General features: G+C 29.7%; 1 protein-coding gene across 2 annotated transcripts; it reads left to right on the top strand.

Annotated features, from left to right (window-relative positions):
- The first annotated feature begins 345 nt into the window (after positions 1-345).
- Positions 346-15,730, top strand: LOC145332322 (uncharacterized). 2 transcript variants are annotated; one of them, XM_080177306.1, is made up of 16 exons: positions 346-440; positions 2,001-2,063; positions 3,937-4,000; positions 4,318-4,430; positions 4,716-4,799; positions 5,119-5,186; positions 5,311-5,419; positions 5,941-6,006; positions 6,285-6,342; positions 8,220-8,302; positions 9,033-9,090; positions 9,825-9,860; positions 10,464-10,529; positions 11,011-11,084; positions 11,736-11,828; positions 15,597-15,730. In XM_080177306.1, the coding sequence occupies exons 1-16, from the start codon at positions 391-393 to the stop codon at positions 15,658-15,660; spliced, it is 1,149 nt and encodes a 382-aa protein (XP_080033432.1). In that variant the 5' UTR covers positions 346-390; the 3' UTR covers positions 15,661-15,730. The 2 variants fall into 2 exon arrangements, with proteins under 2 accessions (XP_080033432.1, XP_080033433.1); XM_080177307.1 differs by having other exon boundaries at positions 361-440; positions 5,323-5,419.
- Positions 15,731-16,082: the final 352 nt, after the last annotated feature.

Below are 16,082 nucleotides of genomic sequence, written 5' to 3'. Positions count from 1 at the left end.
TATATATATTTAATAAAGGGAAATTCTATAATCTTAACTAGATAATAGCGTACATATAGGGAGAGAGACAGACATCATGTTATTTTAGTATATTGGATTGATACTATATCAAAACTAGCTGTATCGCCCCTAGAGGCCTCTAATACCTAAAATATTTTTTGCTTTTTCTTTTCCAAGGGCGATTTCTCATGAGAGGGTGGTGGTACCTTAACCCAAAATAGTTAGAAGCCTTCCCAGGACCTACACTATAAAGGAGAACCATATCGGTTCAGCGGTTAGCAAGATCCTTTGATGCACACATATAGACATTCTATTATTTTTTTATAGGGATTACACACTGCTTGAATTTACGATTTTAGAACTCATTTCAACAGTGGAAAATCAGTAAAAATGACTCGAAATCCTTTGATAGCGGCATTCATTATTTTGAGTTTATCAAGGAAAATTCAAAATTCAACTTTGTAGTAGCGAAGCTACTCTATAATTCACTTTGTCCGTCAGTCAGTCCATCCGTCAGTCAATAACGCTATGGGGGACACGGGTCCTATTTGAAAATCTAACCTGAAATTATTATTCTCTGTTCAATTTTAGGCATTTTTTGTTTTTGTGGCATCGCGATCGAAGCCCTTTGAAATTTTTTACCTCCTTTAAGTGAATCCTCCCGCCATTTAATTTGTGCTGCTTTAGTGATTTTTAGCTTCTATTTTTGCCGCCGTTGCCGCATTCATCGCCCTTCTCCGCCGCTTATCCCCGAGGTGCCGAAGGCACGGGCTAAAAAAACTGGTTTTAATCTTATAATTGTACATTTTTATATTCGTAGAAAGCTGGATATAATACAATGCTAGACATGGTTTTTCCGTATGGATAAGAACCGGTTCTTATCCACCGGATTCGAATGAATACGAAAAAGAATTAAATTATCTGCAGAGAAAATTTATTGGCGGAAAAGCTTTAACACTAATAATTTGTACCAACTACTCAAAATTTCATAACAGTACCCAAAGTTTTTTAAGCAAATAAATTGAAGACTGTGTTTTTAAGACTTTGAGTATTATTATGATATAAAGTCCAATGTCCCTTCCCTCCCTGCATATATAACAAGGAAAATGCTGAATCTTAAGTTTGACAAATAAGGAAAATTAACAAGATTGCTAAAGTTTTCGCTTTTATATCAATGTATAATATTTTACTAAAATTATGCAACATTTTAAAACTGAAAATTGTTCATATAGATCAATATGATTAAAACATTTCACTAAAATAAAACATTAATTTAATGAACTATTATATTGCAATTGCAAGGAGAAGGGGGAATTTGGCTGTTTATTTCACTAGTCTCCAAAGTTAAATGATAACGTTTTCATATTCATTGACTTTTTATTAAATTTAATTGGATGGGTAATTAAATTAAGGGGCCTAACGTTTGAACCACTAATTGTAATCTACAGAAGGGGTAATTTTGTGTATCATAATTGGGGATGTACATCTATAATTTCATCAACAAATTAAAATGCTCTTGTTTCCAATTCCTATTTATTGTTCTATACAGAGGATAAGAGTTTTAGTAAAGAGGTACAAGGATGTTAAAATCTATAAATAGCGAAGCTCATTAATCTCTATATAAAAGTAACATGATTTGTGTCTGTCTGAGTATATCGAAGGATCCTGCTATCCGCTCAACTAATATGGTTCTCCTTTACAGTGCAGTTTAGACACTCATAGGTCCTGAGAATGCTAATAAGTATTTTTCGAGGGTACTACCACTTTCATAAGAGAAATCACTTTTATAAAAAAAAAACATTAAAGTATAAAATCATTTATTAATCAAATTATTTTCATGGGAATCTTTAAATGCTATCATCGACATCTATATTAAATAGCAGCTGAGAAAATCATGTTTATGTTTCTCGGAGATCAAATATATATGTAAAAATATTTGGAACTATAGAGCAGTTTTTCTACTGAATAGGATGAAGGTTGAATTTGAATAATATGCACAGTGCCTCCTATGCGGTAAAATTTCCCCGCGAGAATGGAATCACCGTCACCGGAGACTCATTCAGGCAAGTAGATACTCATGTTTAGGGGGGTGTAACTCAAAAAGTGACCAAAATATAAATAGCCACAAAATTTTTGTCTTGATTAGACAGAAATCAATGTAACGGGAGACCCATTCAGACAAGTAGATACTCATGTTTAGGTGGTATGTAACTCAAAAAGTGGCCAAAATATAAATAGCCTTCTTTAATTTAAGTTTCTTCGAATTTTTTTTTCAATTTTGAAAATACATTCATGCAAGTAGATACTCTTGTTTAGGAGGGTGTAACTCAAAAAGTGGCCAAAATATAAATCACCTTCTCTAAATCTAGCCTCACAAAATTTTTGACTTGATAAGAAAGGAATCAATGTCACAGGAGACCCATTCAGACAAGTAGATACTCATGTTTAGGTGGGATGTAACTCAAAAAGTGGCCAAAATATAAATCAACTTTAAATCTAGTCCCATCAAATTATTTACATCATTAGAATGTAATCACTGTCATAGGAGACTCATCCAGGATATTAGAGACCCATGTTTAGGGATCGGGGTATGTATATCACAAAGTGGCCAAAATATAAAGCGCCTTCTTTGAACCTAGTCTCACTTAATAGCTGACATGATTATTTTTTAATTATTTTTCACAAAAAGAAATAACTATCATGTTAGACTTATTCAGACAATATATTCTTATGTGGAGGGGATTTATCTCAAATAAAGGTTAAAATATCAATTACATTCATATTTTTGGCCATATATTAAGGCAAAAAACTTATATTTTTTTTAAAGGGAGGGAATGTGCAATGATTTTATGATGTGATAAAAAGAGGAGCTATTAATTTAAGTTAAATCATTCTTATTGAATTACTAACAAAAAGCACTTTAAAAACATGAGAATTCTAGCAAACATATGATATGCCTGCTTACACTGTACCGTGCTATCACTAAAATTTTAACTTTTAAATGCAAGCTGTTAAAATAAAAATTTTTATAAAGAAAAAAAAAAGATTTTTCTGCATATTATTATGCATTCCATATTTTGTAGGTCACACTTTAATCTTTGCTGCATAATATTTGTGGTATAAATCTCATGGTTTTAGATTTTAGAATATATTTTCATTGTATATATTGTATGGTAAGGTAAAATATGTGTGTAGTTTAAAATACATCTTTTCTGTAAGATGAAATTTAATGGGATGCAAATGTATAGAATAAATGTGGTGTGGGGTAACTGAACCAAACACACAAAATATCTTCTTCTCTGTATTCCTACTATTCATACTTTTCTCACATATATTTCCAAATTTGCAAATCTTTTCTATATTCTCAATGAAAAGATTAGATATAGAAAGAGGTTTATGTGTAATATTTGTTGTAGATGGAATTTGCTTAAAGATAAATAAAAATAATCTTTAATTTATCTTTAAAAATAACCATATTATTGTCTTTTCATTTGTTAATTAAACTGATGATTAATTTCTTTGTGAATTAGGCAGTGCCTCCCTTTGAATAAAAAAAAATACTTGAGACTTGATATAAATTAACTAGTTTTTTTTAATTCTAGACTCATACATCCAATTTACCAAATGAAATACTTTATGATTATTATACTTAATATACACAAATGAATATAATTTTGTGGTACACATAAAACTTGAATATATTTGCACTAAACTAAACAATAAATTTTGCAAATTGAATCAGTTTTAATAATGCAGGGATTAAATCTTATTGATAAATCTGGTATTTGGAGGATATAAGTATATGGAATTGGGTACAACATTTTTGCACTATGCTTAAAAAGTATTTGATCCCATGATCTCCCATAGGGATTAACCTTGAAAAGTCATCCTGGTATATTTTTTTGTATCTTGTAACTTTATATTTTTTTGTTTTAGAGTTGGAGAATTTGCAAGTGTTTCATGTAATTTCATTAAGTTTAAACAAGAAAACATAAATAAGGTGAGTATGATGTGTTTTAAGAAAATTCACACAAAAATGTTCCTAGTTTTATTTGTGTTCATTTCTTGAAATTCTATTATATACAATAACTACCTATGGGATATTTGGTATAACTTTCAAATGAATAAGAAACAATTTTTCTCAAGGTAACTATTTATCTGCCTGGCAGTTTGACCTAATCTATCATAAAACCAAGGATGGAAAAACAAATTGGGGAAAAACAAATGTAAGATTATAACTTTACAGTGTATAATGTATTTAAATATAGAAGATAGTAAGAGATATAGAGATATACATATCCCCCAATTTTTTTAAAGATTGAGTGGTCCATATCCTATGATGGAGTGAGTACAAATGCTTTTGTATCTCATTGGGAGAATGCAAATAAAGAAACAATCAACTCTGAATATTTTACAATTGATGAAAGCAGGTAATTAAACTTCAACATTTTTGTAAAAGATCTCAAATTTTTACATCTTTTAATTCTTATCATCTACAATTTACTAAAACTAGATTATTCTAGTATAACTGATTTTTTTAATTAAAAAAAATCACTTTCACTAACACAGTTATTTCAACTTCTAACTAGATAATTCAATCAAAAATTATTGCTTGAAATTGTACTTAATTTCTTAGTATTCTAAGATTTGTTGAATTTTTATTGACAGTTTTGTTTTTTAAATATAGCTTTAAATCTTTAACTTATTGTGTACAGTTCTGGAGAAAAAGTAGTTAGAATCAGACTGAATGATGATAGAGAAGATGAGATCACAATCTGTTGTAAAGTTGAATCTATTAGGTAGGTACCTTTTTAAAAAGTTTTTTTTTAATAAAAGATAAGTATTGTGTTGTATGCATTGTTAAGTAACTGAATATTTGTGTGTATGTCCAGTAAGATTAACTACTCATTATTTATTGGTGTAACTGTACTATTTACAAGGAATTTTGATATAAAATCTTGTCTTATTATATTACATCTAATAGAGTTGTCTTTAACTTATAACAGATGTGGAAGGGGTCAATAATAATAGATATGTTACAATTTTTATTTCCATCCACATTCATTTTTCCATCTAAAAAAATTATTGAAATTAACATACGCTTGATGCTGTTTACAGGGATAGTGGATATGGAATGATAAAGGCTCATGAAAAAGAAAAATGCACAGCTGTCCCTGTAGAATCAGGTAATTCAATCATTTTTTATCCTACATGGGTTATATAGCTGGTTTTGATAATATAAATACAATTATCTGCATATAATTTCATACATTTTAAGTTAAATAAGTTCAATTATCAAGTGATATTAAGTTTTAATTTCAGAAACTATTCAACAGTCAAAGGTTGCTCTGATAGTAAATAATGATTTGGTTAGGATTGGAGAGACTGTCAGATATACATGTAATCTTGATCAACTAAGGCAGGTGTTATCATATAATATTATATCAAGAAGTGATTTATTAGGCAAATGTTTCTTACCCCTTATGCCTTGGATGTTTTTCAAGTACAAAATGAATAAATCGCTATAAATGCATATATACATAAATTATAGTGGATGACAGAAATATGAAATATACTCCCTGTAGTATCTAAAATATGCATAAATTTTGAATCCTATGAGGTCACAAAGAAACATAAATTAGTAAATTTATCATCAATTATTACAACTGTGATGTCAATATAAGTAGATAAATTTATGATTATTGATGATATATTTAGAAAGAACAATATTTTTAGACAGCAAAACAGACTGATAAAAGTTATTTTGATAGGTAATTAAAGTGTCAATAAACTATTTGTATGAAATAAAATGGCTGTCATGTTATATTGAGAACTTGATATTTTGATATTAAAGGGAGAGTGGCTTGACATGTTAACAGGCATGAAAAGAATGTTTTCTACTTACTACAATTTAAAAAGTATTTTGTGATAAATAAACAGGGACCGTGGAATGAGCTTTTCAGTCTTAGTTAACAACAAAGAGATGGAAACAAGACCAATTTATAGGTAATATATTTGTGTCATATTAAAAAAGAAAATAGAAATATTTCCTTTAAGAAGTAAGTTTTTTTTGTCTTTAGCTTAATATTTCAATTCCCTACTAAAACTCATTTCTTACTCCTTTTAATTCAGAGCTTTTAGATGCTAGAAGCACAGCCGCTAGTAACATATAATTTGGTTTTGTAGAAATTACCCAAATCTATAATCAATGTTTTTTTGTTAATTGTCTATGATAACATAAATTAAGTATATGTACAAAATTTATGTTGGCTATTTTTCATTAGGCATGAGGATAAACAGCTAACTTCGAGTTTCACCATAACAGAAGATATCTTTTATGAGGTTTGATTGTTAAAAGCAAAGCGTTTCTAAAATTAGGGACGTTCCGTACGTCCTTATAGCTTTTCTTTAATTTAGGCATGTTAGAATTGACCTATCGATTTCAAACTTTGAATGATGATTTCTGTAGTAGTTAGGTAAGATTAAGAAAGCGTAGCAACTCTATAATCGTTACCAGAATGTCCGTGCGTCCATTTTAAACATGTTGATTTTTTAACTTTTTTAACAACAATTCTGTATTTATGAAGTTTTGCAACAAATTTAGTTTATTTTTGTCAAAACTTATATATTTTTATTTTGTATATTCAGTTCTGACACTCTAAAAGAGCTAATATTCGTTTGTCATACCGTTTCAGAGCTTCGCTTTTATAGATGTTGTCATTCTTGTTTTATTAAAGTTTAGTCAGTTTAGGCATATAATGAGGCTTAATATAAGTGTGTAAGTTTTATTATTTCTGCATTAGGCAACTATAATATTATTCTATTAGGATTGAAAATAAATAAAACAATGTTTTGTAAAGCTTATATCTTATAGAAAATCATAAAAAATCTACTCTAGTATACTCATATCAATTTAAATTCCTACTTACTTTTTTTGAGGGAAAAAAGAAAAACAAGTCTGATAAAGTGTATAAAAAAGTTTCAATTATCTAACCTAAAGTTTTAAAACACTTTTAAGTTGTGTAGCAACTCGAATTAGATGCCTGTCTATCTTCATTTAAAATTTATTTTCAATATTTATTTTCTTCTACATTTTGTCCATTAAAATCTCGATTATTAATTTACCAATTGAGAAAGCTCCATATAATGCCTTTAAAAATAATGTCGTAAAATACAAATGACCAATTATAGGCCAATACACAGACTAAATTACCAATGGCAGCCCAGTATACATTTTAATTGACCAATGGTAGGCCTGTATTTTATAGGCACTATAAACAGCTTCCCGATTAAGTTCTTTGTTTTAGGGTAGAGTAGCAGAGGAAAAATGATGGTTTTAGGTTATTTATAATAAAAATTAAGTCTTTAGGTGGTTTTAGGCTATTTTCACTTAAATAGTAAAAAGTGCTTTATCATTGGTATACAACATTGTCAAAAAAGCATAGTAAATAGTATAAGTTTTAGATATAAAAAAATAGTAAGCTAAAGTATAACATTATAATACAATTATAAACATATTTTGTAATTGTAATGTTTTGACAGTAAAAAGTAAAATATTATACATACATATTATAATGAACCTCACTTTGTTTCTTATTTTTAATATTTTGACAAAGATTGAATAGTCAATGTATCACCACTCACAATATTTCATCCTTGTCAAATCTAAATTTAAAAGTTAAAGCTATTTAATTTCTTTTGTTGTAATATTTTATTTAAAGTTAGTGTGGTCTTTCTACAATTGCATTCATTTGGAAAACCTAAAAACTTTCGCATTTATTTCTTTTTTGGGGGGAAGTTTCCTAAAAAGCTAAGGATGTACATAATGGCTTTTTTATCCCCTCATACGATGAAGAAGCTATACTCGATATAAAGACATAGTAAAAAGCAAAGTTACTAAAAAAAATGCAAATCAAGTATTTAAATATCATTTTACTACAATGTAAATAATAGATGATAGAGTAACATAAAACGTAAGAGAACGCATGTTTCGTCAATACTGCTTTAAATTCCCAAAATAAGCCAGATTTAAATTAGTTTAATTTTTTCATGCTATTGGGATTACAAAATAGGCGGCAAAAACTGCTCTTTTTTCCAAAATAGCCCTAGAATTATACGTTAAAATTCAAAAAAGTTTTATATGAATAATTCCTATAATATTTGTAATTAATTTTAATGTCACACGCCTAACAATGTTACTTTTAATCTTTGTTTTCTAGGGCCAAGGAGAAAAGTTCTTTATTGTCTGTATTTTGAAGAAGGGAGAATATGAAATATCCAGGGACACCGTAACAGTTAAAAGGTGAGAATAGTTATTTCTCGTATCGTATTATAAACGGCTTTCCGCGGATATAGAATGTACAATTATAAGATTAAAACTAGTTTTTTTAGCCCCGTGGTGCCGAAGGCACCGGCTAAAAAAACTAGTTTTAATCTAATGATTGTACATTTCTATATTCGTAGAAAACTGGATATAATACGATGCTAGACATAGTTTTTTCGTATTCATGAGAACCAGTTCCTATCCACCGGATTCGAATGAATACGAGAAAAGTCATTATTGCATCGTATGTAGACAGCTTTCCGAGGATATAAAATGAAAAAATTTAAGATTAAAACTAGTTTTGTTTTATTTTTTATTTATATTTTTATTTTATTTTATTGATTTAAACTAGTACTAGCTTTTCTATTAATCTTAATCATCTGAATGGGCAATTTTGTCTTTAATTATTGGGAAAGTACATCAATTTATAATCCATTTTCCAGTATAACAGCGAGACCAATTAATATCCGCTGGATTTGAACCGGTTATTGGCCATACTAAAAAATCATGTATAGCTTCGTTTTACAGACATTTTTTCACGAATATTAAAATGAATGCACGGTCTAACAAAACTTTAATCTTATAATTTTCCATTTGAATGTCCGCAGAATCTTGTCTATAATACGATGCGATAAATAACTATTTTAATCCTTTTGGTTTTATCCTACTGGATAAGTACCTAACTCATTATACACAATTCTATTTATAGAGACAGAAGTAGCCAGCAAATCTTTCCAACTCATACTCAACTAGGAGCCGATATTCAGGTGACAAAATATTGTCAGTCAGTCAGTCCGTAAAGTTTTTGGGAATGTGATTTATTCGACAGCTATTGGAGAAATACAACTGATATTTTTAGGGGCTGCTATTCAGACAATAAATTCCATTTTAAATTTCTGAAAATTAAATATTTTGTTGGAGTATAGTTGGAGTAAAACTTGTTTTTTGGTTAAAGTGAAGGAGAAGTGGGTAAGAAGGGGGAGAAAAAAGGGAAAGAGGTTCAGGGGAAATTTTCAATTTGAGTTGTTTGTCAGAATCACATTACCTTTTCCCTGGACAATACCTAATTTATTCGTCTGTCCGTTGGTCACGCTTTGAAAGACATAAACCTTATTTTGTAAAGGTTCCGTGATTTTTCTTGAGTTTTTTTTATATAATTTTTCTTTTCTTTGTTATGACATCTGAACATCTGTCAGTTAGTAACTTATTTTTTGTGATTCGCTTCTTATGAATGTTGTCATCCTTGTAAATATAGTAATTTAAAATTAAATTGCAAAAACTCTACTAAAGACTTGACCAACAAAATTTAAGCCTATTTTTTACTTCAGCCAATTAACTTCTAACAAAATCTCCTTTTACTATTTTTAAAAATTGTTCTTAACATCTAATCATCTAAAAATAAAAACGCTAGGTTGAAATTACATTTCTTTGTTGGTGTGTAATTATTAAGAATTATATTTAAAATGCTTAATTATTATGATCTGCAACTTCTAAATTTTAGACCCCCAGAAAAGGAAGATTTTATGCTGACCCACAGGTAACATTTTTATACTTGTTGATTAGAAAGAAAAAAATATAGCGGGAGGGGGATAAATTACTGTATGTCCCCACCTTAAGGACCATGTCCTGACATTTAATTTGGTCTTTAAATCAACCAATAGCGTCGGGAATATTAACAAAGCCAAATCGTTACAAAAAAGTTGAAGCCAAGTTGCAGACGTAAAAGGTTCAAAAAGATCCAGGTAGTTGTCTGGTTATACATCTATGTATATTTATACATTTATTACTTGATGTACCATAAAATATAACAGTTGTCTTATTAATAATCATTTTAGACTAGCATAGTTCTATAAGTCATAAGTTCAAAATACAGCATTTTACATTTACTATCGTACTGAGGGATAATGAGTGGAAAATTAATGTGTACCACTGATTATGATAAACAAAAATGCCCCTTCTCTATACGTAAGTCATTAGTTAAAAAGTTTTGACACTGTTAGTTTAAATAAAGTTTGATAAGATTACCCATAGTTTTATGCCAACGAATGTGAGAACTTTGGTGACCCTTGGGATTAAAAGTATATGCCCCCCCCCCCTGTGAATATTGTATTGTTTAATTAATTTATTTTATTTTATTTAGTCACATAGAGATCATGGAAATGTACCCTGTCATAGCTATATTATTATTGAAGAAGGTTCTACACAGGTGCATTCCTTTCTATAAGTATTCTATGTAATATAGGAAGTGTACAGTTTTTGTTTTAGTCATTGCACTTATAGAATCATTATTGGTGATAGCTAAATCATCTGGATATTTGCATGTCACGCCTGTTCGAAAATCATTCTGTATGCATGATCTCCAACTCAATAATTCCGCTATTAAACTCTAAAATCTTTGTTTCCATTGAACTTTTCTTTGGCACTCTTTGTTTTAGGGTCCCCTTTTACTTACAAACTTAAAACAGCTATGCAACTTTACAAACTTTACGTTATTACTTTATGACAGGTTAGGTTATATTTGGTACTAAGAGGCCCCCCAAAGTTAGGGCCTCAGGCAAGGATTAGGTATAGGAAGAAAAAGCTACCCCTCTCCCCTCTTATTTTCAATTAGTTCAAAAATAAGCGGAGGGAGTTATCAGTACAATTTCAATTTTTCTAATGATTAGATATAAATAATTTTAATTTAGGGAACCCTGATTAGAGGTGAGCTGCCCATTGATATCCAAGGGTCAATTAAAGCATTTGTCAGTGCAGATTCCAGGTATTGTGTAATTATTTCCAGTATGGCTTCCAAACCGATTAATATCCGGTGAATAATAACCGGTTCTCAGCCATACTTCGGCATCTAGGTGCTAAAAAAAACTGGTATTAAACTTATAATTGTACATTTTTATATCCACGGAAAGCAGTTTATTACACGATAAATTCCTTTTCCATCCTTTCATTTAAATCTCTTTTTAATTTGTATTTGGCAAGAACCTCTACAATTGCATTAAATCATGGAATTCTTCGGAATAAGACAATGGACGCTGATTTATTGTACATGCATTCTCAATACTCAAAATTATCTCTTTTGTACAGTTTTGTTTATCCTAAATCCCACAACCATCGAATAGTCATCACATAATAGTAGCAGGATTGTTGTCTGTCTAGTGTAGCAAAGGATCTTGCTAACCGATGAACTGATATGGTTCTCCTCTACAATGAAGATTCTAATAGATCCTGGAAAGGTCTATAACTATTTTGAGGGTGGGGTATCTTCACCCTCACCCCAACTTTAGAACAAAATATCCCTCCTCCCAAAAAAAAAAAAATCTTCTAAATTGAAAGTCTCTTAATCGCCCCCAAAACCCTATTGTCCCTTGTAGATCAGTAGTAGGTGATTGTACATGTAATAATTTTCTAATTTTAGATATGAGACTCATGAAGACGTAGTCAATGTCCTGAATATTCTGGGCTACAATGGTTATAGAGTTGTGGGAATGGGAAATAACTTGTTAAATAGGTAACTATTATCTTTCCTCACCCTGTCTAAAGTTTTGTACTTCTGTCTGTATGCATGTAATGCTGTTTTTTTTGTTTGTTCTGCAATACCGTCTGTGTAACTGTCTGTATTTTTGTACTTCTGTCTATATGCATGTAATGCTGTTTTTTTTGTTTATTCTGCAATACCGTCTGTGTAACTGTCTGTATTCTTGTACTTCTGTCTATATGCATGTAATTCTGTTTTTTTTTTATTTGGTCTGCAATACCGTCTGTGTAACTGTCTGTATTCTTGTACTTCTGTCTGTATGCATGTAATGCTGTTTTTTATTTGGTCTGCAATAACGTCTGTGTAACTGTCTGTATTCTTGTACTTCTGTTTGTATGCCTGTAATGCTATGTTTCTATTTGGACTGCAATAACGTCTGTGTAACTGTCTGTTTTCATGTACTTCTGTCTGTATGCATATAATGCTATGTTGCTATTCGGGCTTGCAATAGTTATAGCATTGTTGGAAAGGGAAATAACTTGTTAAATAGGTATAATCTTATCTTCCCTCACCCTGTCTGTATTCTTGTACATATGTCTGTTTCCATGTAATGCTGTGTTTCTATTTGGTCTGCAATAGTTATAGAATTGTAGGGATAGAAAAATGTTTGGATTATGGAAAGAAAACAAAGTAATGGGTTTCGTCGTATTTCACAGTATCTTTGATAGGTCATTTTAGGTTAGGTTAGGTAAATATTAACGACTGCCCCGAGGGTCCCACAGGGTTAGAACCTCTGCAGGGGCTAGAAATAGCAGAAAAGCTATTGTGAAAATACGACTAAAACCACTACTTCGTTTTCTTTCCATAATCCAAATGTTTTTTTAAAATAGGTTATATTTTATTTTCATCATCCTTTGCTTTTCTGTATATTTGTATGTTTGTATGTAATGATAATATGTTGGATGGGATATAATTTTTAAAAGCGAAGCTTTTCTATAATTAGGGTCGGTCAGTCCGTCCATCCGTCCGAGAGAGTTAGCTTTTATTCGTTGATTCAGGCATGTTAGAATGGGGTGCTGCCACTTTTACCACTAGCAAAAGTACAGCCACTGTGTTTTTGACAAATATTGGGTGTGTTTTTGTCAATTTCGTTTTTAGCTGTATTTTTGGCATTATTTTTTTATCCACTGTCAAAATTACACCTTTTTGCTGTCATAAACACAGTTTTACTGTCAAGTTCACACCCATGAAATTCAAGTATGCTGTCAAATTCACAGTTTTGATGACAAAAATACATCTACTTTTACATTAATATTAATTATAAATATTTTTACCAAGTTGTTAAAACTTATAACTATTAATAATAGTTAAATCAATCTACTAATTGTTTAGAACAAAGCCATGTTTAAATGAAAGATTAAATAGGTGAACAGCGGGATCTATAATACTTGACATAATTTCTTTTAAAAGTTAGTAGAAATATTGTCAGGTCCACAACTTAGTTTAGGTTTTAGTTTATTGGAAGTAGAAAAAAATAATTTGAGGGGTGATTTTTTGAAAGACAAAATTTTCATTGACTGGAACCCCAAGGTAGTCATTAAAATCATTTTTGCAAAATGGAATTTCATCTGGTAGACTGGGTCCAACACTATTAAAAAAAATTGTTAAAACCTTCACAAATATCTTGAAAGTTTTCATAAGATCTGTTATCACCAGTAAAAAGATTTGGGATAGAATGCGTTTTTTAATTCTTGTTAATAAGTTGATTAATTGTAGACCAAGTTTTTTCAGATTTATAAATATTATTTGCAATGACAAATTTTCTATTGCTATCAACGGTTTTATCCTTAAATTTCTTTTTTCTTTCTTACGTTTAGTAAAGCTGGTGACATCCAGGGATTTTGGGGGATAACTCTTTTGTTGGGTTTTAAAAGGGAAAATTTTTCAAAGTTTTCATTGATAACATTAGAAAATTTGGAAAATTAATTTTATAAGTTATACTTTTTAACCCAAAAATAGAAAACTTGTTTAGCATATAGTAAAAGATTATTGACATACACTAGAGATAAAGTGTAGAGTGGTGACGTTATTTTAAACATATATTAGATTTTATATCAGAGAATGATCTTTAAATTTAGATTCTATTTAATGGTCATGTTAATGTCACCATTTTTCTATATGTAATAGATGTATTAAAGATTATGGATAAGAAAAGTAGGTATGCATTTAATAGATGTATATTTGTCAATATGTAGGTGTATAATTGACAAATTATAAATTTAATAGATGTTTTTTTGTCAATATATAGGTGTATAATTGACAGCAAAACTGTGAATATGCCAGTGCAATAACTGTATTTTTGTCATACCCCCTAAAAACGCAGGTGTGAATTTGACAGTAAAACTGTGTTTATGACAGCAAATCACTGTGTTTATGACAGTAATATCACTGTATTTTTGCTAGTGGTAAATCTGCCATGTACCCGTTAGAATTGTCCTATTGATTTCAAACTTTGCAAGGTGATTATTGTAGTAGTTATGTACGATTTAAAAAGCGTAGCAACTATATAATCGTTACCAGAATGTCCGTACGTCCATTTTAAACATGTTGATTTTTTTATTTTTTTAATAACAATTTTTTATGTGGTAAAAACATCGGATTGATCTGATTTTTTTATTACTGATTCCTATTACAATAAGGTAAAGCATCTCTATAATTAAGTATTAAAAATGTCAGTATGTCCTTAAACAGAATTCTGTATTTAAGAAGTTTTGCAACAAATTTACGTATAATTTTGTCAAACCTTATATTTTCATATTTTGTATATTCAGTTCTGACACTCAACAAGAGTAAATGTTCGTCTGTCATATCGTTTCAGAGCTTGGCTTTTATGGATGTTGTTTTAATATGTTTCGAAAGCTCTCGCTCTGTCTGTAGGTTTCTCTTTTATATGTATGTATGTATGTATGTGTGTAACGCCATGTTATTCTTTATATTTATAAAGGGATAGGAATTTATTTAATAAACATGTAACAAAATTAAAGGCTTCTTCTGTATATTTGTCCTTTTGTATGTTTGTATGCAATGCTATTTTCATTTAGTTTAAATTATTTTTGACAACAATGGTCGTAGAGTCTGTCTATGTGTCTTTTTTTATAGTATTAAAAGCCAGAATGTCTTTGTTCTAAGTGTTTTTTACTTAAAATTTTCTTTGAAAGATTCTTTTGGTCAATGGACTATTCCGCTGCTATTATACGTAATTATTCTTTTTTAAAAGCGAAGCTTTTCTATAATTAGGGTCGGTCCGTCCGTACGTCCGTAACGGATAGCTTTTTTCGTTAATTTAGGCATGTTAGAATTGTCCTATCGATTTCAAATTTTGCATGGTGATTCTTTTAATAGTTAGGTACTATTTAGAAAGCGTAGAAACTCTATAATCATCACCAAAATGTCCGTACGTCCATTTTAAACATGTTGATTTTTTTACTTTTTTAACAACAAATTTTTATGTGATCTGATCATCCGATTGGTCTGATTTTTGGTGTATTGATTCCCGGGACAACAAAGTATAATGTAATAAGCGAAGTAACTCTATAATCAAGTCCTAAAAATGTAAGTATGTCCATAAACAATATCCTGAATCAAGCTGTTTTTCCACAAATTTACTAACATTTTTGCGTTGACTCTTATACATTTATATTCTGATTATTCAGTTCTGACACTATACAAGTATTAATGTCCGTTTGTCCTACCGTTTCAGAGATTCGCTTTTATGAATGTTGTCATCCTTGTTATGTTTAGATTGACTTGGACTCTAGAGAGACCATACTTCGAATTTCATCCAAATGCATTCAAGAACTATTAAATTATGTTTACATTCAAATTAATATTATTTTGAATATTAATAATATTATAAATAAATTGATAATTGTTTTTCTAATTAGTTTTTTTTCGATTCGGGATGATTGCTCAAGTTGTTCTTAGTAGTGTACACAGGGTTTTACGACGAATAGGAAAAAAGTACTTTTGATAAAAACAAGTAATAGTATGCCCTAAAAATATTTAAAAAGCACAACCTTGAAACCAGACTACTTCAATGCGATTTACAGTCAGTCTAACAAAATTATCTTTTACATAAATTTTACTTTGGCATAATAACTTCAATAAACACAAATTTTTTATTTCTAGTTTTGTTTAATATGTAGTAAATTCTTCAAATATTCTTTCAAAGTTTCAAAACAATAAAATGAGGGGGGGGGGAACGTCTTAAAGAACACCTTTTGCATG

Source organism: Acartia tonsa, chromosome 11 (assembly GCF_053477335.1).
Source record: "Acartia tonsa isolate MP-2025a chromosome 11, ASM5347733v1, whole genome shotgun sequence".
NCBI lineage: Eukaryota > Metazoa > Arthropoda > Copepoda > Calanoida > Acartiidae > Acartia > Acartia tonsa.
This window is presented reverse-complemented; position numbering and strand designations above follow the sequence as displayed.

Excerpts from the sequence above, each read along its gene's own strand:
- LOC145332322 (XM_080177306.1), top strand. The coding sequence starts at position 391 with ATGACTCGAAATCCTTTGATAGCGGCATTCATTATTTTGAGTTTATCA. Across the intron at positions 6,343-8,219 it reads CAGAAGATATCTTTTATGAG|GGCCAAGGAGAAAAGTTCTT; the intron begins GTTTGATTGTTA and ends TTTGTTTTCTAG. Across the intron at positions 8,303-9,032 it reads GACACCGTAACAGTTAAAAG|AGACAGAAGTAGCCAGCAAA; the intron begins GTGAGAATAGTT and ends TTCTATTTATAG.